Below are 26,173 nucleotides of genomic sequence, written 5' to 3'. Positions count from 1 at the left end.
TCAGGTGGTTCTTTTGGATCTTACTAGAGAAACCATATCAGTGATGTCATATGGGCTCTCCTAGACAGATAACCAGTGCTGATTTTTCATGTGCCTTCCTCAAAGAATATGAAGATCAGTAGGAAAGCTTAAAGACCATTCATTAAGCACGCAGCACTGGTGCAAGGAAATACCTTGTAGAGATCTAGCCTGGTGACTGAAATCCTTCCTGGTCTTGTGAAGGGAAGAGTGGTACTATGTTAATAGTACAATAACATTGCCCAACCACTCTTTCATTTTCTCTTGATTGGATTTCTGAGAGATATTGAGAAAACCTGACACAGCTCAACAAAAACCAAATGAAAACATAACATGGATAAGACTGTTGCTGTGTCTGCTAGTATATGTTCACAAGAGCCAACACTATTACCAAGAATTCCTTCCAGGAAGCAATAAGGGCAGCAGTGGGTGTTTTATGAAGACTTGGTAATTGAGTCTTTGGCCCTAAAAATTGGAAACTGACAAAACAATAATATTTCTTTTTTTAAAAGGAAATCATTCTTCCCAGGCTTCCCAGTTCCCATCTATACCACATTTTTCTCACAGTCCTGCACATGGTAAAGGACATGACCATGGTTTACTAAATATGGAATAGATGGTCTCCTATGGCAGTAGCACGAGCCATGTATTTCACTCAGGTCCATTTTAAGCTCCTGTTTCAACGGCTATAGACAGAATGGTATTTTTGAATAACGTATAAGAAAGTGCCTTGAAAAATTAAAGTAGGCACAACCTTGCAAATACAGTTGGCCTTAGAAAACACTGAGGATTTGGGTGACATCGGTGGCTCTTTGTGAACTGATACAGAAAAACACAACCCTGCTGTGGAGACTGTCCAGCTGTGATAAGTGTGGCTGATAAAAAATTAACACAAGTGGGTATGGTTGATAACTATAAGCACAAATTTGTCTTTGGCTTATTAGTTGTCTGTCAGATCCGAGTTCTGCACTGAGACATGCTCCAGCCGCACCAGGTAGGTCCAGTGAAGAGAAAGCCATGAAAAAACGCCCTAGAGAAAGGTGAGGGCAGCAGGGCTCCTTCTTTTAGCATAAGTCTACAGCTAGATTGGAGTAAGTGTAAGACAAAACTGCGTAAGGACCAGCTTGCAGGAAAGGACATTCTTGAGATTAGTTTTTTGGCTCTCTCAGTAATTGCTTTTTTAGACAGCTGTACTGGGATGTAGGAGACTGCACGGCGTGAAAGTTCAGAGATGGAATAATAAGATCCACTAGCATGATTATGCATTTTATGTGTGAGGCACCTTTGATTGTGGAAAAAGTTAAAGCATGTCCTCCATAAAGCTTGGGATGTTTCTCATAACACTAGCACAAGTAGGTAGATGAAGAGATGTGACATGCCTAATTGTTTCTTTTATCTTCCTTGTGATAGAGACAAAGTTCTATTTTAAAGACTTACCAAAAAACAGGTCTTTCATCTGGAGTGTAAAATTCATATGTTCCCTGACCTCATGTGTCACATGGTAATGAAACAACGTAAATCAGAAACGTTAAAAGTTGAAGTTTGTTAATATTACTGCTGAAGCTCCAGTCTCTTTCCTAGTTAAACTGACAGGTCCATAGTCCAAATATATATATTTACAGATTACAACGACATAAAGACAAAAAAAAATTAATGGACATCAATAAGAAACAAATGTAAATGCAAGTTTCAGACAACTATTTGGACATTACAAAAAGAAACCACCAAAAAAATTCCACAACATCACAAAAATTGCTCACATTTTGAATGGGCAAATAGACTTTCTTTGTAATATACTAGCATCTTACTCCTACGGAAATACTTCAGTAATTTACATTTTGTGGTGAAAATGTAAAAAATATATATTTTGCATTCTCTTATCTGTGTTTCTTTCTCACTTTTTTAGCTGTCTTGGCTGAATCAGGGACCAAGATTCAGAAATCTCTCTTCCCTGGTTGAGGAAGATATCATATACTGATATTTTGAGGTCAATAAATAAAAGAAGAGGGACTCCTACTGGCTTCTGCATTTTTTCCCACAGTTGTCAGCCACCTCAGAAAAACTGGCTGAATTAGATGTAGGCCAGAGGTAGCAAGAGTTCATAAGGCAACACAAAGACTTTGGGGGTGCTGAGTTAAGGCCAGTCTAATCTCAGGACACAATAGATCAGGTGTTTTCTTCAGGTGCCCACTGGCCTGGGAATTATTAAAATTAAAAAATAACTTTCCTCTTTCTCTCTCTCCTCCCATGAAATCCACAGGAGTCTCAAAGAGATCTGAAAACAGAGACATTTCCATACAGCTCATTTTAAAAAGAGAAATCCAACTCATTAACTCAAGACTATGCCAGAGCAAACTGTACACTTGAGATAATCACAGATAAGTCCCATATTGCAGCTTTTTCCCATCGTAAAACTATTTTGAAGGCAACTGGAAACTAGTTCACATTAATTTATGTATACTACTGCTGTCCAAAAGTCACCCCACAAAAAACCCCTACTCTTTCTCCATCAGATGATAGAGAGGAAGCTAGTCTTGAAGGTAGAAGGTGAAATCCTGACTCCATTGTATTCATTTGCTAAATATGAATTTACTTCAACAGAGCCAGGATCTCCCCTCAAAAGATTTAGCTATAGTAAGCAGTGGAATGCAGTCTAAGCAGCAGAGTAGAAAGACGAGTTATGGAGAGTTTGGATCCCCACTTTGCACCCGCAAGCCAAGGACCATAGTAACATATGACATGAGACTATTGTCTTGGCTGTGTCTGTAACCATCAGATTTTCAACCCAAAAGATTCACATTATTACCAGTTTCTGCAGGTAATCCTTCTGACAGAGGAATCAAACATTACAGAGACCAGGTGCTTCTTTCATTTTACAGACATCTCCTGAGGACAACTATCACTGCCACATCTGGTGATTCTAGAACTACATCAATTGTATTTTCCTTTAACCTATTACTGGCACAATATTGTGTAGTATTACTGCTATCCTGACCATCCTGATTCATGCTCTTGTAAAGGTACCTCTTTAAGTGCAAGGGACTAAGTTAGGGAGAACGGGGTGGGGAGGGGAAAGAAAAAAAATTTAAATTCTTCATCAGAATGAACACAAGCAGCCAGAAATAAGAAAAAGCACATAAACAACAACTGAATCTATGTAGAACAATGCAGTGATCAAGGGAATTCAATCAGCACTCCTTCTAGCATCAAATTTAGGGCTATAATTCCCACAGTACTTCTAAAGAGCATTTTTAAACCAGCTCTCCATGTGTGCTAATTTGGATGAATGGAAATTCAATAAGTAATGAAATTTTACACAGTTTTGTTTTCTTAACTGCTTGAATTCTAAAAAAATGCATCTACTTTTTTTTCCATCATCAGCTAAAATGCTGTATGTATAATTCAGCATTGCCACTTGGTATCTCTTAAAGCTACCTGGAAGTAATTCTGACAGTCAAACCTCAGTATTGGTTGACTCAGTGAAAGACTGTTACAATTACTTGGCAGAGATGCATATAGAAAAAAATTTAAATGACTGATTTTTTTTCCCCTGTCATACTTCCTCTTTTACCTGAATGCCATCTTCCTATCTTATTTATCCTAATTTTTTATATTTGCTATAAGATTAATTTTACTACAGCATTATTTATATTGCTTCTCTTGTATTCTTTAAAAGGTGGAATGACTACACCATTGTGTGATTTTATGAAATGACCTTGTACAATTATGTATGAAATATATACAAGACTATACATAACCTAAGAGACAAAAATCTCAAAACTATATTTAGCATACTCACTTGAATAAAGGAGTTCCACAAACAACACATTTGTATATTCCTTGAGCTTTATGGTGTGTGTACTCCCCCTCAAAGGCACTGGTAAAACAACAAGACCGCATTTTAATATTAAATAAAGGAATTCCTTTTTTTTTTAATTTTTAAAGTAGTTGAGTGCTTAGAAAAATGTTATAGAAGAAGCCCACGATTTTTAAGTTGGCAGCTGTTTTTTATTAAAGGTAGCAAATAAAGCAGGCACAGGAAAAGGGGAACATCCTCGTTAGTGTGCCTCGGATGTTACGCATCATGCAAAAGGAAGCAAATTGTCCCACAGTTCAAAGGCTGGAACAACAACAAAACCAAAAAGGATAGAACAGAAGTCTTCCCCTATCTGGCAAGTGAAATGTCAAGTTTTCGTAAACACAGATTGTTTGGCACGTAGCTCAACCTGCCCCACCTTGCTGTGTCCACGTCTGGGCCGCGTGCAGGGCTCGGTGGCTGCAGTGGAGCGAGGTGTGAGGCGCTGCAGAGCCGTGCCGCTGGGTCAGGCCAACGCCGGCTGCCCGGGCGGCACAGACATTGTAGCTGAAAATGAAATAATTGGTCCAGGATTTCAAGCTGTGCGCGCCTTATATTTTCAGTTGAAAAGCAATATTCCAGCTTTAAGGGAATATTTTTCTTAGTTAACAATCTAAAAGGCTAGGAGGTCATTCACCTAATACGAATCAGCTGCGCTAGCCCAACAAAAAGCCTATGTGCTCAGCAGCTTGTTTTTATTATCCTTTCACCCTTTTTATGAGGTCCAATTTTTTTTTATAAACAGGATTTTTAAGAATGACCTAATCTCCGATTGTTTGTGTGCATTAAATCACGTTGTTGGTCCCGTACACAAGAGCACGGAGGGCTGGGGGGAAGGCAAGGCAGGTCTCCCAGCAAAGGCAACCGTCCCCTTGCCCTGCCAGGGCTATGGCAGGACGGAGAGGGCTGCAGTGGGGAGGGCGACTGTCCCCACCAGCCTCTCTGGCACGTTCAGCCACCAAATTCAGCGCTGTCAGGAAAAGGTTTGCCTATTAACCAGGACCCCACGTGCAGCAGGGAGTCCTTGCAGCTCTTGAATGAAAACAAGCAGTTACATCATTAGTACGTTTAGAGCAGAGGTAAAGCCAGGGCCTTGCGCCAAGCTCAGTGGTATAAATTAGACAACAAAAAATGGCTGGGCCTTGGCAAGTTACCTTTGGCTGGAATCAGCTGAGAGAGAGAGACTTTATTCACTAAAAACAATCTTGGAAGTCTGTCCTTTTTTTTCCCCTCCAGGACTTAAGGCTGGGTTCCAGCGACTAAAGCCATGTGAGGGCAGTTATTGAAAATTTTTGACATTCCAACCACAAATGAGCCAATAAATACCTTCTCCACATGTGCTTCAAAAAGAAATTGGAGTGGGGTGGAAAAGAACTAAATTATGCTACCTTCTTTCTGCAGCCAAAACGTCTATACTTACAATGGCCACCTTCAAAACTCCAGCCTCCTGGCACAGGGCCATTTCCCTCGTGGTTCTGCTTACTGCGATGTCTTCCAAAAAAAGTGTACCTAAACCACTATTACTTCCACAGGTTTTGTAGTAAACTAAAAACAGACTCTAACTATGAGCCTGGTGACTTTATAAGACATGCAGTGTTCATTAAAAGAAAAAGTCACACAAGACCCTTGGCCCTGGCCCCCCTGTTGCAGATGCTTGTCTTTGCAGTAGTGTTAATTTGTAGGGGTTAGTAAACAAGTGTAGAAATCCTGGAAGAAGAAGAAAACAACCAACAAAACTTGGTAGGGAAGGTGAGGAAACAGCAGTAAGAGGAGGGGTGGAAAAGAAAGATGCCTGTGTTTTTAGATCTGAGTTTCTTTCATCCTGCCTTACCTTTCAGTCCCCTTCTCCTGAGTGACATGGTACTGCAGGGGTGTCAGCCGCTTCCTCAGCTCTTCCTGGGAAAAGACCACCTTACAGTCCTTTTTATCCCTACATGACCCTGCAAAAGGAGAGGATATGGGAGAAGGAGCCTTTTTAGCTTAAATCCTGAATAATTGCTTTGGCAGACAGCCACAGTATAGCTTCTGCATTCACTTGTCAATGACCAGGCTGGTCCCTAATGCACAAAGAATGGCTCAGCTGAACTGCAGCTGATTATTTATTCAAATATAAGTATAGAAAAGAATTTTTATGGAGAGCCAGGTGATTCCACTGGAGCAGTGACAATGTGCTACAGCCAAAGCCCTTTGGTGTGTTATACACTAAATTGTTGTGCACACAATCATTCACAAGAAAGTACCGCTTTTCGACCATTAAAAAAAGATCTGCAAAAATCCCAACTACAGCTGAAACATTCTTTACAAGACATCTATATTGGAGACTTATGGTAATGGGCATATGATGTTTAGCCACAACATCTGGAAAATTCAGTACCCTTAAAAGTAGCTGTAAAACAATTCTAACCTTCAGAATTACAGTAAGGTTGATTTAATTTCTAGTTGCATCCTCAACCTTTTCCCTGTTAAAAAAGTAGCCTTTTTCTTTTTTCACTGTTGAAGCACTAGAATAGGAGTCCTAAGGAGTAAGTAATTTCTTTATGCACAAAGTTGTACAAGGTTCGACTTGTTGTAAAATTCGTTGCAAAGGAGGGCTGCTGTTGAAATTACCCTCCTCTGAAAATCTAATCTTAACACTTTGCTTAGTTCACACAGAAAATCCAAGGAGTAAATAAGGATTACAGTAAAAAATAGACAGTTGCATAGTGCAAAAATCCACACTGTGAAAGCAAAAAACAACAATAAAGTTACTTCTGGGAATGAAAATTCACAAAGTAATAACATAAATGGCAAACTATTCAGGTAACTTTGATAAGCATTGGCAAAAACTAGCTGACAAAATATAGCAGGGAAAAAGCACTCTAATTATGACAGTAATTAAAATATGGTGCAATAAGAAATAAACACTCCCGAGGAAAATATTTTTGCTAGAAATGTATATACACTCATAAAAAGACCAATTGTGTTCCCAAAGTAGAGGCAACAGAGCTACCCATCTGTATGTCATTTAGTACAGGAGAGGCAATGGCAGGTTTAAATTACATGGTATTGGATTGCAATTTCCTAACATTGGATGCTTTTCTGCTTTTTTACCTTGAGTCATTACTAAGGAGCGTTCATAAAAAGTAGCTTAGAGCACAGATGCTTGCAAATCATTTAAGAAAAGATGTTTCTTTCTTCCTCCCCCTCTTCTTTTCTCAATTTTTTAATGTGTGGGGGTGGGTGAATAGGGGAGAGAGAAAAAGAATAATGCTGTTGGTCACTACCAACTAACCCTAGGAAGTATTTTCAGGAAGAAAAAAGTAAAATTGAAAACATCTGATTGAAGTAAATAGTGCAAACATAAAAAGCTTTACTAGTGAAAGAAAAGTATTGAAAAGCGACTTTATTTCATAGATTAGAAATTACTTTTGATCTAAACATTCTTAAAAACAGATTGTTTTCCACTCTGACCCATCTCATTAGCTGTGCTGCAGAGTCTTCGTTTTAATGGCAAGCTTTGAAAGAGCGCTGCTGTATGCCTTTGTTAGCTTCAATCTTATTTGGGAGAGGGATAAAGATTTCATTCCAAGTCTCTTTGTTTGTCTTTCAAGAACCACTAAAGCAGTATTCACACAAATTTTGCAGGAATGTGCCCTGTGCCATAGCTTACAAATTATTTGGTTTTGGTGCACTTAAAGGTCACCTTCCAAATTAGCAAAATTTTCCTACATCCTGGCTTTTCAACCTTAAATGTAAATATTGTTTTCTAACTGTAAGTGAGGTTTGTTCTTTATAACATTTGGTTGCTTATTTAAGGATGTCAAACTTTGGAGGTTTTTATTCTCCAAACGTGCAGGACTCTAGGACTAATAAGTCTTTCAAAGAATAGCTAACAGGGAAAGGAAGCATATGCATTATATAAATAGCTATTGTTATCTTGCATTACGCAGCTCAGAAAGAAACTGTTTGAGAGACAGTCTTTTCTCTACAATTTCAGTTTAAAAAGTAGTCTAGGGAGCAACAAAGAATCTTACAAACCAACATCTCTTCAATTTTTAAAATATCTGCCATAATTTTAAAAAATAAATTCTGTTTTCTCCATAACTGCTGCTGCTGCTGCTGCAAAAAGGCAAACTAAGCATAACTTCACTTTGAAAAAGGGAAAATACTGACTGATTTTTTAAACAGTCAGTATGCCCCCTTTACATTCCTTAAATAATTTTTCATCTTATTTACAAATTTAATGTTCTCCAATCTGTGGGTTTACTATATGCATAAGAAAATTTCTAGATGCCACATGATCCGCAACAATGATCAGAACTAGGAAGTGTGTTAAAAAAAGATCTTTTGTATGCCTTGTTTTAATAATTAACCATATGTTTTATAGTACAAACAATTGTTTATGTCTGCAGGGGAATTTTGCCAAACTGAGGTAAAATGCAACCGATCCCAATAAGGGATTCTTCAAGTTTGTAATTTGAGTATCGATCAAAAAAAAGTTGCACTACAAATTATAAAGAAAATCCCTTGGTGCAGCCTTCAGCATTCAAGAACGGCCCTATTAAATTAATTGTACTTACTATTTAACTGCTGGCAACAAACAGATAGCTCAGTAAATAGATCACACTATTTCCCTATTGCTGTGGAGGCAAGGAGGTAAAGCAAGACTCATCCCTGACTGCAGAGGATATAGGGGTATTTTACCTGAAATGGGGATAGCCTACAAGCTTCTATAAAAATGCAATTAATCCTAGAAAATACTAGATGAGATTCTAGGAATACATTCCTTCAGTTAGGAAAAAAAAATACATGCAAGAGGGACAAAAGTGCATAATTTTTGGTAAAAGAGTGTTTCCTTCTGGTTTTGCAGCTGTTCCTTTATGACATGAGATGACTATCACATTCAAGGCAACTGTTTGTATTCTGGGAGGGGACAACATGAAGCTACACAAAGATGTCCAATATAAGAAAAACTGCCACTAGTAATGGAGCTGTTCTTGAGCTAATTATTAAACTAGAGAATAAATGGGCAGGCTGACCACCTTCCTCCATCTGGTTCTCCATAGATGGGATGAGGTTTGGGCTCTGGAAAGGGTCCATACAGCAACAAAATGCTTCAGCAGCTCAGCCATAAAGGCAGGCTCAGAGTTCACTGGCATATCCCACAGTTTGAGGCAAATGAGAGAAAAGGTCATCAGTTCTACAAACAGCATTTTGTCACCTGATTGAAGGTGAGGCTAATTTAAATGCTGTATGAGAATAAGAGAGCCCGGATTCATAGAATCTATATTTGGCACTCTTGTTCCTTGGAGATGGTGCTCCCAGCAATGACTCTTAGAAAAGGCCAGGACAGCTATGTTCTGAACTCCAGTTAGATGCAGCTGTTAAGAGGTGAACTGCCTGCAAAGACAGACAAAATCCCCTTTGATCCACTGCAGGATTGGAGGCCAGATTAAATCTCTCTAATCAGCACCCCATGGTGCCTTCTTTGGGGTTGGCACTCCTAAGAAAAGCAGGGTTCAGGCAGCTCCTTCAGCCCTCTGGCAACAGCTACAGCAGCGTTAAAGGCACTTATGATCCTGGAGCAGGATGGAAGGTTTTGTGAGGAAAAGACCAGCCTCACAAATCTTAATGGAAAACAACCCCAAACAAACAAACAAACAAACAAACAAAAAAACCTGAGGAGGGTGAAACAAACATCAGCAGAAACCCTTCTTGGAGACTTCACAGTATTCTTGTGTTTAGGAATGGGATTTTTTTTCTGAAAAGCAAGGGAGGGCATGCTGCCATTTACTATTCACCTGCAGACTATGAGCATTTCAGAGTTCAGCTCTGAAGTCTGCTGTACAAATTAAGTGAACAGAAAGTATTTTCTGAGTGTTGACCTGATAATGAAGACATTAATCATCTCACCTCATATATAAGTTCCAAATGACTTTTCAAACCTGTGGTTCATAACATTCCTTCCTTATAAGCAATCACAAGAAAACCAGCAACCAGATATGTTCAGACAGATGGACACAAGTTAGCAGACCATTACTCCTCAACTCAGCCCCTCACCTGTTCCAACACACCAGAGGTTGGTGATTAGTGTCTGATATGCCCTGAAATGTGGTGGCATTTTGCCTGATGGCTTTCCTATATCAAACATTCTTTTGAACCATTCTAACAATATTTTCTTGCATTTTGTTGCTTCCTATCACTGAAATTAACTCAATATTTCAACTGCATGGAAGACACAACATCCATTTTCCCTCTTCTATGCTTGTATTCCACTAGCATTAATGGACATTATGGTCATGCACTGAGCACTTAAGACTTCCTGAACAAAATACAGAAAGATCAAATGTTCCAGCAGAGCACAGCCATATAATAAATTGGGCTTCTAGTTTTCCGTACTATTTCTTTTAATATTACCAAGCAGTTTTTTAGGGGCCTTACAGTACCTTTTATTTTTCATATTCCACCCCAGCCCCAATCCTGCAATGTGACCTGTGTAGGCACATCATTGAAAATATGCATAGCTACTTAAGGGTCTATGACTGTACATGAGACTACAGGATCTGGCTCTAAGTATACATCTTTTTGCTTCCCAAAGTCTGTCCCATTATAAGCGAGTCAGACCTTGGTAGATTGATGGTAAATTACCTCAAACTGATACTAAGAAGAATTCCACAAAGTTAAAAAATATTTGCATACATTTCTTTAAATAAATATCCTTACATATACTATTGCTAACACTTCGTATTTTTAAAAGTGGAACCTCGCATTTCTTTTTACTTCAGATTTTATTTCACAGTTTATGCCTCTTGTTGCCAGTTCTGCCTCACTGTCTGATTAAGAAAAGGCAAAGTCACAACTCTCTCTCAGATATTTTAATTTCTGTTTAATTTCTTCTCTGCAGCCTCTAGTTTTCAGCCTCAGGAGAATGTTGCAGTGTTCTCTCACTGCAAACAAGCCAGGAACTGCCATCTAGTTTAAAGAAGAACAACTCTTGAGAACGGTTACATTTCAAACAGTTCTATTGGCTTGTATTTGGAAAACACAGTTTTATAAAACCTGTATTTGACATGATAGTTCTTTTTATAATCCCCTCACAAGTAATTTCAAATTACCTTAGCCTGCTGGTGACTAGGATAAATGCTGCAAAAGAAACTGAAACTTCAGTTTCAGAATTTCCTCTGAAATGTTTGGAGGTCAGGTTTAAGTAAAATTCAAACTTCATCATTAAAAAACCCCCATAAATGTTTTACACATTGAAAAACAGATCTGTGGCTCCTTTGCTTTCTTGCTGTAGGTAGCTAACTCCCACCTGCTGTTGAAATACCATTTGCAGTTTCATGCAAGCATTAGAAGTAATGGAGCGAAGACCATTTCCACTATATTGTGCGTTGAAAATCCAAAAGCCAGGTACCAGAACAGCAATTTGAATTTTGGGTCAAATTCCAGGTTCTATCTTGAAAGAACACCACCCAAAAACTAACTGTCTTTAAAAAAAATTATTTGCTTAACACCAGGAGGGTCAGATGGTCACTAGGGAAGGGCAAGCCCTTTCTCTGCAAATTTGCAAACTTCCTATACAATCAAGTAACAGAGCTGTCACATTTTTTTTCCCACCTGGTCATCAGCACAGCTCTTGTTTAATAAAAAAATTAAAGAAAAAAAAAAAAACAAACCTCCAAACTGCCAGCTAATGCATGTCTATGCACTTGTTTTCTCTGCACAGAAAGTGGTACTGGGATCCCAGCAGGCAGGCCCATATCGGCAGCATCTGTTGTCTCCACAGGTCTGCAAACCTGCTTGCAGCAAGTTACACTAAGGCAGCCATGCAAGCCAAAGAGTCATTCCCTGGAAAAGAAATCTGAAGCTGCCTCTCCTCCTTGTGAATGTAAAAAACATTTAACAAAAGACTGAAGTGTTTTGCTTAGTGGGAAAGGGGGAAAGAAAATCAGCTCCTTTTGTCCTCTCCAGGCATGTCTACTTTACTTCCATGTCTGACACCAATGAAATAAATGTCACTACCAGACACAATCTTGGTCTCACAACCTTTCCAAATTATAACGACTGAGAGGAGTTCACAACTACCCTGCATTAGCTGGTGGAGATGAAGGCAGCTTCCTCTGCAGCTTTTTGAGCTGTCATCTTCACTACTGTTGCAGCAACAACAGCCTGTGGCTGCTCAGCAGAGGTTGGTGAATAGAAGAACCCTCAATTAAGTGGAGCAAAAGCTCATTATGTTATAAACTGCCACATTTGTTATCGTTTCTGCTGAGATGGCCAAAGACAGAGTGCACAGGGCAGCTGACCTATTTGCCTTACTCTTGGATGCAAACCAGGCAAGAAAAGATCAAGATCTATTGGTACAGCCATGGAGGGGGGAATATTTATAATGATGGATTTCTCTTCCTCTCCCCCCAACAGATAAAGAGACTTTTGTTTTCCTGATATTATCCTAGCACCTTTCACTGGCACTACATTTGTTTAAATTAAAAACAAGAAAGACAGAAACACTGAGCACTCTTTATCTGGTCAGTAGATTTCTGACAGAATCAATAAAAGGTGCCCAACATATGGAAAAGCATTTTATTAACAGCGAGATCAAGGTGAATTTAGTAAGAGTGCTTTATGCTACCTTTTTTATTTAAAATATTTCAGTAAGTCATCAAAATAAGTTTATTCACATAGTTTTAATAAAGGTTTAACCCTGCAGCAGAAACAATTAAAAAGTCAGCATTTTCCAGCAGCGGTGTGTAGCTTATTTTGGCATTCAGGCTGTTGCTAAATCCTCCTGCTGCTTCCTCCACAATAGTGATGTGTGGCCTGTGAAATGAGCACTGGATTTCTAGACTTAAGGTGCCTCAGTCTGTACTTGGGATGGGGGTGGAGGAAAGGAGAGAGCTGGGGGAAGGTCTCTCCTCCAATTCTTTATAACACCCCAGTCTAACCCCTGAAAAACTTGATCTGTCTCCAGCTGTGGAAGGTAAGGAACACTTTTGCAAAAGCTCTGCCTGGTCTGTGGCCTTTCATCCCACTTCTCCAAACTCTGAGGGACACACCTAGCATGAAGACAGGAACTGCTAGGACACTCTGCTCCAGTTCATTCTCTGCTATGGCACCACAGAAAACGTTGTAGCCCACTTCCCTCTCAATCTGCTTCAGGACTAAAGGTAGAGGAACAGTCAAAAAGGGCTGTAACTGCCAACTCCATTCCCTAAAGGGCATTCTGGAATTCCTTATGTTTAGTTAAAATTCAGCCATGCCTTATGAGTCGAGAAGATGGGGTCAAGCCCTGTAAAAGGGCTTTAAGAGGATTTGGTGAAAACTTTCACTGCTCTGCTGTCCTTGGGACTCCCTGACCTGGGCCAGAGCATTGATGAGGAGTCCTTACCCACAATGCACAAAGCTGCCAGCACCAGACCTGGGCTGCCTGCACCTCCCATTCCACAAGAACCTCTTCTCCAGACAGAGCCGAGGGCACCTTTGTACCGTAGCCATGCATCCCTACCCAGCACACCTTCTTTTGAAGGAAATCACAAACTGAGATACATATTTAGCCTGTAAGTAAGAACAATTTCCCCTCCTTAGCATTCTCTGGGGCACACCTTGTCTCTACTCATTTATCCCCAGATCATGATCTGTGCTGTAGCAACCTATGGTTAACCTAGCAGCTAAGGTATGGTAATGTTGGAGCCTCTAGTGCCTGATTCCCAGTCCACACTCTGGACCCATTCAAGGTTCCATTAAATTCCAAGCTTATAAATTCCCCAAGTGATCATCTCCTCCATTGTTTTCCAACATACTTTTACTGGCTTTAGGGCTCACATTCACTTCTTGCACATTTTCTTGCTTGTCCTCCCTCAGCTCAGCAATATAGAAAATCTCCTTTCTTTCTGTGTGCTGTCATCTCTCCTTCACATCACATACTCCTCAGAGAAAAGACAAAGCCAGGAGTTTCTTTTAATTGAAAGCGAAAATGTGAAGGCAATCCTTAAAGGACTTCTTAGTCCTCCTGTTAGACACTCCAATAACTAAAAAAAGAAACTTTTCATGAGAAACTTTAAAACCCAGAAACACCCTGAAATTCATCTTTTCCGTACCCAACTAAGCAGAAAATACACTAAGCCTGAGCTGCAGAAGGCTGAGGAATGGAACACAGGAAATTTATGAACTCCCAGAATTAAAACATTCCTGCAAGAAGCGTGGAAATGGTTTGTGGTGGATCCTTTATGAGAGCAGGAAGGGAATGAAAACAACCTTAAAAGATCCATCAGGGTACACATTAAGGGACTGTCTTTGTGCATGATCTGGGAGCACAAGAAATGTCTCATCATCCCAGTGCTTCTCAGTGCAAGAATCACTGAGGAGCCTCCACCCAAGGTGGGCCAGGGACAAGCACCATCTGTCTCCTGAGCAGATGAGGAAGAGTACAAAATCACCAGAATAAAGATTTAAAAAGATGAAAAAAAGAGTACAAACTCTAAGGAACATAACAGAAGGCTTCTTGTCTTCTTTATGATCCCAGGTTTGGCAAGTACTAGACATTTTTAAGACTACTACACCAAAAGAGATATCTACTAATAAATTTCATCTTAAAATGTATTAAGTAAGGCATTCTAGACTGAATATTATTGTACAAAAGGAACATTTGTAAACACACTACAACATCAAATGTACTCCCATTAAGACAGTTTTATCTAATTTTTCAAACTCATTTTAAAGCCATTCCAAAAATATAATGTTATGCTCTATTACGATAATGTAGTGTTCTACTATCATATGACTAAAAGGCAAACGTATACACAGACATTTATATAATAATGATACATGAATGGTTTCACATGCTATTTACTATTGAGATCACACAGTGAATATTTTCCACTCTTTTCAACAATCTTCCTCATAACTGCTGGAAGGCAGTAAACTGGGTATTTGTAAGACTGAGTTCTAAATTTAGAAATCTATTTTTGATCCAAATTGATATTTGCATTTTTTAAAATTTAGCTGGATACAAATGAATTTTAATTTTTGCCCCCCAGCCAGTTCTGAGGAACAAATACATTCATCTGAGACCTTGTATAGCATACTTAAACCCAGAGCAAATTTTTATGTTCAAGATATAAACCCCAGAAAATATGAATGTATAATGAAAACATTGACAGACATTTAACCATAGGTGTATGGATGGTTTAGGCTATACAATATCAGTCTTACTTTTATTTTCTTTTGGACCATGTGAACAGACTTCTGGAGTAGTACATCTCTGGTGATACACATTACGGAAAACTATGGGGAAGTTATAATATACATTATAGAAATTATATCACGGAACATAGAAACAGACAATATGAAATGTTTAGTCATACTCAAGTCACACAAAGTTTGACAGCAACTACTGTACTTTGAACCCACAAGACTAAAGTCTTTACTAGACTTTCAGTTGTTAAAGCCATAGCTGGCAAGCAGTATGCACACAAATATTTCATTGACATGAGCAGTTTGAGAGTTGGGAGGAACAAATGCATACAAATAATTCATGTATGCAAATGTTTTCAAGATCTGCTTCTAAAAGTAATTCTTTATGTTAACAGATTACTGCTAAAAATCCAGTTGTGAGACCCAGTGATTTTTTGTTCACTATTAATTTCAATTTTATGAGAAGACATTATGTTAGAACTTAGAATTAACAAAGATTTAGTAAAAGAATGAGAAACCATACTACAGATATTTACTTAATAAAGACTTACACCATATGCCCAACACCATCTTCATACAGATGCATTGCAGTTTAATCTAATGCTAGAAAAGCACAGTTTCCTACTAGTAGTTATTTTAGTAATTAAACACTACATAACAATTTGATATTACCTAGGACTTCATTATATGGAAAAAAACCCCAACCCTAAGTCTACCCCTATAATTTTTTCATCATTACTTTTACTTAATTTTACAAGCACCATAATTTTCTTTGATCTACAGGAGAGGAAAATCCAATTTATCACATGCAAAAAATGTGATGTAAGCAGCACAACATTCAAAGTGTTAAAGAAATAAAGAGTATTTTTAAGAAATGAGAACCCATAATAATTAAAAGACACAGCAAAGCAATATAAGTTATCTTTCTAGGTTATAGCTTGGTGGTCTGCTTCAGAAAACATATGTACATGGAATCTGCATAATCAGTATTGTATCAGTTGCTTCTTAGTATGCATAAAGCAGATGAAGTAGTTTTTATACTAAAAGTTTGGTGGGCATTGTTGTGGGTTTTTTTTAAAGACTTAATTTCTGTGAATTAAATCCTGGCAGGTACTGAGTGCATCCTACATTTCCAAAGAAATTCAGAACATTCAAGTCTAATAAAGTGGGCTCAAGGAGCAACACTTCTCTGTCACACAATGGAGCTGCAGTCATCACTGACAATGAAGAAACCTTGAACCAATGTGATGGTAGTTTGCATATAGGCAAAGACTTTGCTTTTTGCCCAGTATTCTTGCTGTTCTTAAAATACTTGTAAATGTTCCTAAGTTCTCAGGGTGTGCTTTCTGAATGAATGACTGCTAGACGGGAAGCTTTTTATATATCCCTGGGTGTGCAGAACAGCAAATGCCTAGTGCCATCTACTGGGAGCTCCTGCTCCTGCTCAGACTTGCCATCTTGTCTACAAAAAATGTTATGAGCAAACAGTGCACTAGGTGTGCACACATTGAAACGTTTAGTCCTAACTTCAGACAAAAAAATATTTTAAAAATACAATTTGGAAGAACAGATCCACACTTCAGGTGCTAATATATAAACAGAAAAAGGACAAGTAAAAACACTTCACCAGTACAAGTGAATCACACAAGTGCTTACAAAATAGTAGCTCAAAGAAGGGACAGGTCATCTCTATTCTAAGATGCATTCCAATAGTATTTCATTAATTTAATGGGGAGGGAGATGCAAAAAAAAACCTCTCTTGTTTCTGATCTACAGCTATACATTAAATATAAATTATATATTGCCTTGTGTTACTTTGTTCCTTACAGGAAGGATAGAGGTACCATTCCAAGCATAGAAATTGAAACAATACTTTCATTCAAGTCCTTGTCCAGCAAATATTTAAATGTATAGCGTTTAAAACATTGTTTGAAAGCCCAGTTTACTGCTCTGATGGCACTTTGCTTCCTTACTCTGAGCATGGGTTCCAGAAGGTTAAAAAGTCTCATTCCATATTGAATTTGCCACTGAATTAAAAGGTGGCCAAGCTCCATATGGTCCCAGACTTGGTGGACACATGGCACGGTGGTATGGTTACAGGACTGCTATTCACACAGAACTGGACGGTGGGAAAAGTACTAGCTCAAAGTGTTATGTCATAAAAACTCAGGAGAACTTGGGTGTTTTCTGTATATTCAGAAGGCAAAGTCACAGGGCATTGTGGCATTTAAGCAGATGTTGGTTTGACATTTCCTTCCCATGTTTTATTGGATACATGCTATGCCATTTACTTGCAAGCCTTAAATACACCATAGACAAAAAAAAAAAAAAAAAAACAAAGGCAAAGCAAGCCTATATTAATTTTTAAGCATCTGGGGAATTTAGATTATTCTTAAAATATGTGATATATGTGATTGCATATTATTCCACTGTTAGCAGACGAATTTGGGCTTATTAGATATAAATATCTCTCTATATATATCTCTATAAAGTCAGTCATTGGAACTCAATCTACTCATGGTCCCACAGTTAGGGATCTAAGAGATGGGAATAAACAGAAGTGTTAACTTTGTATTCCAAAATGTGACTACTGGATTATGACAGAAAAAACAACTTGATAAAACAGCTACTGCAGTGCTTTGGAAGCAGGTACAGAGCAGCAAAACCTCCTGTGGGGTCTGTGTGTTTCTAGCTGATCAGCTTGCACATCTCCTTTTCAGAGTGGAAACAAAACGGCCAGAAGACTGAGTGTCCCCATGTTCAGGTAGACAACAGCAATATGAGCACACATCAAAAGGTGCATAATGAGGGCTAAGGAAATTTGCTTACCCTATATTTTTAGGATTTTAAATCTGGCTCAGGAGCAAATGTAACAGGAAACCAAGGTCAAGCTGACACAATGTGGGTTATTCTCTCTCTTCCTCAATATGTGTTTGCAGTTCCTATCAAGGTTAATGGGAGTTTTGTGCACATGTGGGGGAAATGGAACATAAATGCTGCAAAAATTGGACTCAGATTTAGTTCAAATAAAGTCTAATAAGCTTTAGGAAAATCCATCAGCTTGAAAACTGATGTCTTATCACTGAAAAAAAATCTTTAAAACATCATCTCCATATGCTTGCTAAGTCCAGGTCTGGGAGAAACTGCTCGTAACACTCTGCACTTTTATGAACCAATTGTGAGTGTAGCACAAACACCCAAGCTGGCTCATTTTTGAGGCTTAACACAGATCAGCCAGGACTGCATCTTTTTTATTCAGGCGGCAAGAAAATTTCTAGTAATGTTCAAAATTAACTCAGCACAGCTTCTATTTTCTCCCACATAACCCTGTATACTGACATTTTTACACTGACATTACAGACTGTAACCTTTTAAGTGAAACACAAAATACTTAGGTTCAAGGTTTTCATTATAAAATCAGTTCATGGAGATGGGCTCTTATAGCACCCTTCCCAGACTGAATGGTCAAACCTGGGCCTTACATGAAAAGTGCAGCTGCATGTGGGCATTAAATTGCATGTTTCCACTTAGTTATGTAGAGAAGTGTCATGTAATTAAGGAATGTGCTGTCAGAAGAATGAAAGAATTAAGTTTTAAATTCTGCACACTTTTTGTACATGATTTTCAGTATAACATACTTGATTTATAATAAAAATGTGAAAATAAAAACATGGAGTATAACTATAGTGTACTGCTAAATATTTTGGAAAATATTTTTAAGTCCTATGATTTAATAGCAATCAACATGTAAAATTCTTTTAGATATTATCTTTTAAAATTAGAAATGGCATTAAGTAAAATATTTTCAGTTTAATGACACATATTTTGCCAAGAATGAGGAAAATAATACAAAATTTAAGAGACTGTATTTTGAAAAGGAAGTCAGCATTTCCAAGATTTTTAAAATCTCGGATATAAAATTGCTCACTCAACTCAGTGACTTTTACAAAAAAAGAAAAAAGTGCAAATAAACTTCTACTTCAAAGGAAAATTTAAACAGAACAGCCCATAGCACATTGTTTCCTGCAGCAGAGACCCCCCTTCCTACAAGGGCCTTTATTATGCATGACACAACAAGCAGCACCCATTCAACCTGAGGGAAGCCCACAGGCTCGCAGGGCCACTGGCTGGCTCTTTGTCACCAAATGCAGCAGGTTGAATGCAGACATCACTGTGATATCCTCACCAACAAAACCAGAGGCAAAGAACAGGGGCAAGAGCTGAGTAGGGAAGAAAAAAAAAAAAAAGAAAAAAAAAGATGAGAACAAATTAAAACACCAAAAATGTTTTCATTCACAGAAAAAAACAATACTTAAAATTTTATATGACCACCACATGGGACCACAATTCTAAATGTACTTTTTAAAGTGCATTTAACCCATTCTTGCTACCCCACCCCCCAACATTTTGAGACATATTACACAGTCTTCAGTGTAACCATTTTATATGCTACAAAGTGAGAGGGCCTTTTTATAGGGGGCATTCACAACAGCTGCCTTAAATACCCAACTGAGAGCAACTTGGGGTAGTAGCCTGGTCACAAGTGCAGGGGTACTAAAGGAAAAAAACCCCTTAGAACATCAGCTAGATAGTAGGAATCCTGCATGGAACACCCAGGAATGCTGGGAAGATCAAATGCAGGCTTTTTCTATTTATTTTATTTAAACCAAGATCACACTCTGCAACATTTCTGAATGGTGAACGCTGGAAACCAGTCTTTGCTAAAAATTGTTCTTTTGATGACTTGTTTGAAGAATGTGACATTTCATTGTAATAAACTTGCCAGATATCTTAAAACTATGGCTTTTCAAAGGCAGGAAATAATTCATGTTGTAAACTGTCCATGAGATATATTTAAACAATCCTCCAGCCAGTTCAAATATAGCAAACAGAGAGATGGCAGTCATGAGATTTTATTTCAGAAGGGTTTAATGCACAAATACTAATTGTTCCATTCACCCCACAATGGGAAAGAGGAAATGCAGATGCCTTATAGCCCAGCCATGCACAGCCACAGCTCACTTCAGAAGATTATGTGATGTGGGACTGGAGCCAATCCCCAGCCAAAGTCGGTACAGAAACTCTCTGGGACTCTCGTGAAGCAGGATCAGGCCCCTGGGAGCTGCGGAGCAGCAGGGCAGGTCTCCCAGCCTCCTCTCAGGCTCACTCTTTCGGCTGCGGGAGCTGTGGGGGTGCGTCCTGCCATGGCCCACAGCAGCGGCTGTGCCAGCGGGGCACAAACTGCCCACGATCCCGTCCTGAGGAACAAGACTCTCAGAGAAAGGACACTTACAGAACACCCCACACAGGTGCACACACCTCATCCCTGGCAGCATTCAGTGTCAGGCTGGACGGGACTCTGAGCAGCCAGGTGTAGTTGAAGTTGTCCCTGCCCATTGCTGGGGGTTGGATTAGGGGACCTTTAAAGCCCAAACCGTTCTGTGATAATTCCACGATTATAACAAGGACCCAGCCCCCAGCCGTACCCATCACCAAACCGGTCTGGAGAGCATCTCACACACCCGCCTCAATTCGGTCGTACCCAAACCACACTCACTGCGAGACCCCCGACACTGCCGTGCTGTCCGACGGCGGAGGGGCACTGGGCAGGCAGCCCCGTGAGCGCCATCACACACACAAACACGTCCCTGCCATAGCGGCAGCGGAGCCGCGTGAAAACCAGCGCGGATCCCTCCGGAGCAGACCGCCAGGAGACCCGAGGGCGCTGTCTCTCAGCTGGTACTGTCCCTCAGCCGGCACTGTCCCGCAGCGGGCAGTGTCCCTCAGGTGGCATTGTCCTTCAGCCGGCACTGTCCCTCAGCCGGCGCTGTCCCTCAGCCGGCGCTATCCCGCACCCGGGCTGAGGCCGGTGCCGCGCTCCGGCAGCAGCGGTATCGAGCGCCCCCTGTCGGCGGGCAGCCCGCAGTGGCCCGCGCCGGTGGCGCCGCCTGGCGGCCGCTGCCCAGCACGCTCCTGCGAGACGCTGCACTTACAGCCCAGACGGACACTGCCTCCCTGCCCTCCTCCTCCTCCTCCGCCCTCCCTCCTTCAGCTGTAAACAGCTCAAAGGAAATTATTTGAAATTCACCAGAATTATAAAATATTCTGGCCTTTTGAAACTGTCAAGTATGTCAGTGTTCACCAAAATGTTAATATTTACTCTCACATATTCATAAAGACTTGGAGGATATGCAAGTCCTGGGAGCCCAGTAAAATATCACTGAGCATCCATAAAAGTACTTTATTGCAGTTAATCTAATTTATTCTTTTATTGCTGATGCTTTGATTGCTATTTCTATTTACTCTTACATTATAGCAATGCCCAGTAGTTCCAGTGGGAGGAGACCTCCTGGTGCCAGGTACTGTATGCACACAAACCCCGCTGCAGGAAGCTTCCAGACCCCATAAGAACGGCTTGTGATGAATCAGTAAAGAGAAGTACAAAGTCAAACTCATTGCAATTAACGCGTTTGGTTTGGACGTGCATCACCCCACCTGCCAGTTCCACGGGAACAGAGAACAGATTTAGGGAGAACAACAGTAACATTGTGACAGGTTCATGTCTTCCCTCTGCTCTTTCTGTGGCACATGCAAACTTGGCCATAGCCTTTAGCAGGTTCAAGTGCCGTGTTCATATCTCTGATTTACTTAAGAGGAACAGCCAGAGCCTGACAAACATAGGAAGAAGTCCAGAGAAAGGCAATGTCATTGGTGATGTGTCTGGAGCACAAGTCTGATGAGGAGTGGCTGAGGAAGCTGGGGTTGGTTAACCTGGAGAAGAGAAGGCTCAGGAGTGATATCAGCTATCAGTCTCTTCAACTATCTGAAAGAAGGTTGTAGCCAGGTGAGGGCCAGCCTCTTCTCCCAGGCAACCAACAGTAGGATGACAGGACATACTCTTAAGTTACATCAGGGAAGGTTTAGGTGGAGCATTAAGAAGAATTTCTTCACAGAAAAAGTGATCAGACATTGGAATGGGCTGCCCAAGGAGGTGTCATGGTCTAGTTGACAAGGTGGTACTCAGTCAAAGGCTAGATTCAATGATCTCAGAGGTTTTTTCCAACCTAAATGATTCTGTGAAAGCTGATTCCCATCCTGGGAATAGATGGCTGGTGGTTTAAACTCCCATGCTATACATGCCTAGCCCTCCATAGGTTAAGGAAAGCCCCCATGCTGGCGCTGGAGGTACCTGCCTGAGCCCCAGGGATCCCATCTGTACTGGCACAGCACCCCGCCTTGCCAGGGGCCAGGTGGCCTGGGGACAGCAATGCTAACACAGCTGTCACATGCCTGAGCCACACTGCAGCACTGCAGCACTGCACTTCCACCACACAGACTCACCAAACCCGTCTTTATTGCAGGACTGCAGTATGCCACTCTCCTGTAAGGACAGATGCTACTTAAGAGGTCAGAGCAGAACTCACGATTCAGGGAAGGGGGTGATGCCTTCATACATCACTGTTTGGGTTTATTTTGGTGGATTGCCCTTTTTTTATAAACACACTGCTGTCCTGCAACACCCAGGACACTGTTGGCTCCTCCACAGTTCTCCCTGGGTGTCATCAGACCCCTTGGAATTCCTTCACTGCACTTCACTCTTTAACAGAGTACAACATGGATCTTCCATCTGTTTGGCTCTCATAAGATGGACACCATGCTCAGCAATAACTTGCAAATCTTGTAAGTACAGATAGTACAAATACAGCAGTGACTATGGCATTAGCTGGGTTTCAGAAGCAGTTTTCTAGGATATGCATTTTAATTCCAGGGAAGCCTTCCTCTCAGGACCCTAATGTTGGCAAATATTAAGGAACTACCAGCTTTCAAGAGCTTCTATACTGTCCATTGTGGACATTCAGAAAATATAAGTTTCACCCTGAAATTATTAGCTATAAAGTAGCGTAGGTGGTCTGTCAAATTTGTCCTTCGGAAATTAAGAACTTTGTATGTACTCAGGTTATGTTTTTTCAACCTCTGTCTGCAACTAGAAAAATTTCTTTGGGTGAAGGACAACTTGAGAGGTTAAATTCTGATATTACCACATCTTGTTTTTAAGAGCAGTAGGGGAAACATCAAGGGTCTCTGGAGCTCATAACACTACTGGTTTAAATTTTTCCATATTCAGTGTTATTCCTGACAACTCAGATCCAGAATTCCTAAAATTACATGAGAATCCCAGCTCTCACAAGAAAAAACATGAAGTTTTAGCTCTTTACAAGTAAATTAAAAAAACATCCACAAATTCTTAAGGGAAGGATCGGGGGGGGGTTTTTGCCCCAATAATAAGACCTTAGTAGTGTGAGGTTTCTACCTTTTTCCAATTTCCCTTCCCCCAGCCCCAAGTCTCTGGCCTCATTTGGAGGGCAGGAAACAATTAAGAGATAGGCACACACTAGTCAGCCAGGCTCCCAGGCTCTTGTCAGGAATTCCTATGTCACTGGAAAAAGCATAAAGCAAAAAAATTGCCACACTGAAGAAAGCCAAACAACTAGAAGTTAGAAAGAAGTAAAGGCCTGGGAGTCTACTGTACTCAAGTGTTAAATTAACAGTTTAATTGTTATCAGTATTTGTTTTGTAAAATTTTTTTCAATCCAGCAATAACTTTGAACAGTTGTTTTGCAAAGGGTTTACCTATTTATTTTGACACAAAGCAAACTATAACCAAATGTTTCTCTGACAAAACTTAGTGGATTATTTTGTATATATGTTTATTTCAGTTTTAACATTTGGATTTTTTTTTTTTAATTTGGCTTTTGCTCACCTAAAGCTGCTGCCAGTCAGAGTCAGCAGACAGGACAGATCAACCCTCAGGAACTGCAGAAACAAAAGGTGCAGCATGAAGAGAGAACCACATGGGCAAGTGTTTGAGTAGATCATGTCTTTCTGTGTCTAAACAATTATTTGCTCCCTAGTCATTTTTCCTTTACACATTCTGTGCTAACGCCAAAGACCTTGGCCTTTCCTGCTCTCTGCACTGCACTTGGTGGTTTTAAGGGACTTTCCTGTTTGCAGGTTTGACATGGAGTATGCTATGGTGCAGACAAAGGCAATGTTGAATAGTTTGTAAGAGATGTTTAATAAACCACCGTGAAGCTGCCAGCTCTGGCAGGAGACTGGAGTACAGGAAAAGTTTTCAGCAGGGGCCTGATGACTGCTGGTCATTTATCAGTGAAAGAAGGAGGGAAGAGTTCCAGTTCCCACTCCAATACAAGATGTTTAATCCTGAAACTAGCACCCTTTGCAGTGCACAAGGTATTTTCACACTTACATACCTGGGCTGTCCAACATCCTGAGAGAACCATGAGGAGGCAGCCTTCAGCCCTCAAAAAACCACACATCCTGTGAATATGCATTTGTGCTTTATAATTATATTTTCAGACAACTGCATGTTTCAATGCACCGTACTGTATTTGAAGCATTTGGCAAAAAGTAGTAATTGACAAAAGCCTGGAAAACTATAATTTAAACTATAATTTAGATAAGATATTATGAAGAAATTGTTCACTATGAGAGCAGTGAGACACTGGAGGAGGTTGCCCAGAGAAGTGGTAAATGTCCCATCCCTGTAAGCCAAGGCCAGGTTGAATAGGGCTCTGAACAGCCTGGTCTAGTGGAAGGTATCCCTGCCCACAACAGGGGTTTTGGAACCAGATTATCTTTAAGGCCCCTTCCAACGAAATCATTCTGTGATTCTATGAGATTTACTTTTAAAAAGAGATTTTAGGCTCTGGATTTTCATGTGCTTGTATATCTATTGATAATACAAACTAGGTGTCTTCAAAGGTTTGTGATTTGTTATTGGCTATTAAAATACCTTGCAAAAGCTCACTGTCTGATGAGAAAAAAATACTTTAATCATTAACAGCTAGGATAATGATAAAGGCAATTATAAATTTAAGCTTCTCAAAGACTTACTGAAGAGGAATAAAGCATTCTAAATGAAATTAATTGCATTAACTTTACAGGTCTACAGAAGGACTGTACCATATAGCTTGCATGCTTGTCGGCATATATTCCCCCTATACAATGTTAGCTTCTCAATTACAGCCACAGAAATCTGAAGTATTAGACGTGAATTCCCACTTCACTTTTAAGACTCTCAGTTAAAGCATGTTCCCCTTAGCTGCTTGTGCTGGAATGTATAAACCAAATGGCAATCCTGTCTACTTTTAGGAAGTTTACATTGTGCCCTGATAAAAGAGGTAATTACTGTCACACCTTGTAATATTTGAATGGAATGTCAGGAAATGTCAAGGTTTAAACCTGAAGTTAGTACTGTCATTAGAAAGGAGCCTAAACAGTGAAGTTCAAAACCATTTTGTTTTCTTGAATTTTACATATTCTCTTATACTGGATTTTGTTCTTAAACCCTTCCCAGAGTAACTGAAACTCCAACCTAAAAACCTTCCTGCAAAACACTCATAAGACATTTTCAAGTACCAGTTTGCCCCACATATGCTTTAGGATACTGTCAGATCCAGGTATTTAATGGCCCTTACTTATAGGAATGATAATTTGCAAAGCAACCAGACAAGTCCCTAACTGTGGAGGCTATTCAGTGTTTCATGCCATGAACTGCAGCAGAGCCAGCAGGGCTGGAGGTGGCAGACACCTGCCTGGGCACAATAAGCATGGCACACACCAGGGCTGCTCAAGCTCGAGGGGTGCACAGGGCCCTCCCCAGTCCCACAGCTTCCTCAGCTTCCTCACGGTGCCCACCGGCCAGTCCGCCTTCTCCTGTGAAATGGGGTTATCCAGTCCAGTCTATGGACATTCCTGAGGTACCCTTTGCATATTCTAGCTGGGATGCTTCAGCAGCTTTTGTTCAGTGGGAGTAGGGAAGGAAGAAGAAATGTCTAAAGGTTGAGATCAGACATAAAACAGAGGAAAGCAGAAAAGAAGAACAAGCTGAAATGCTCATCTGCTCACACTGAGTCCCACTCTGTGATACACAACTGACAGGCATTGCCATATGGATTAATGCCCTCCATACTTTATCCTTAGGTTGCATAGAGGCTCCTACTGAGGTGAAACAGAGATATTTTTAGGAACTCAGCCCTTAGTTTTTATTACCCAGACTTCAGTCCTCCATGTAAGAGAGATGAGATTCCCACAACAGATTTTAGG

At 40.1% G+C, this 26,173-nt stretch overlaps 1 protein-coding gene across 4 annotated transcripts in view; it reads right to left on the bottom strand.

The window, feature by feature from the left end:
* MSRB3 (methionine sulfoxide reductase B3) overlaps positions 1 to 26,173 on the bottom strand; it is an 81,535-nt gene that overhangs the window by 40,876 nt on the left and 14,486 nt on the right. For 3 of the 4 annotated variants that reach the window (XM_064701879.1, XM_064701877.1, XM_064701880.1), the window contains exons 2-5: positions 19,140 to 19,266; positions 15,065 to 15,136; positions 5,706 to 5,814; positions 3,818 to 3,895 (exon numbers count right to left, since the gene is read on the bottom strand). In XM_064701879.1, the coding sequence (XP_064557949.1) occupies positions 3,818 to 3,895; positions 5,706 to 5,814; positions 15,065 to 15,136; positions 19,140 to 19,215 (335 nt within the window). In that variant the 5' untranslated portion in view covers positions 19,216 to 19,266. The remainder of the gene's footprint in view (positions 1 to 3,817; positions 3,896 to 5,705; positions 5,815 to 15,064; positions 15,137 to 19,139; positions 19,267 to 26,173) is intronic. The other variant, XM_064701876.1, reaches the window with a different exon arrangement.

Source organism: Zonotrichia leucophrys, chromosome 1A (genome assembly GCF_028769735.1).
Source record: "Zonotrichia leucophrys gambelii isolate GWCS_2022_RI chromosome 1A, RI_Zleu_2.0, whole genome shotgun sequence".
In the NCBI taxonomy this organism is placed as follows: domain Eukaryota; kingdom Metazoa; phylum Chordata; class Aves; order Passeriformes; family Passerellidae; genus Zonotrichia; species Zonotrichia leucophrys.
Note: the sequence above shows the minus strand (reverse complement) of the source record. Positions and strands in the feature narration are given on the sequence as shown.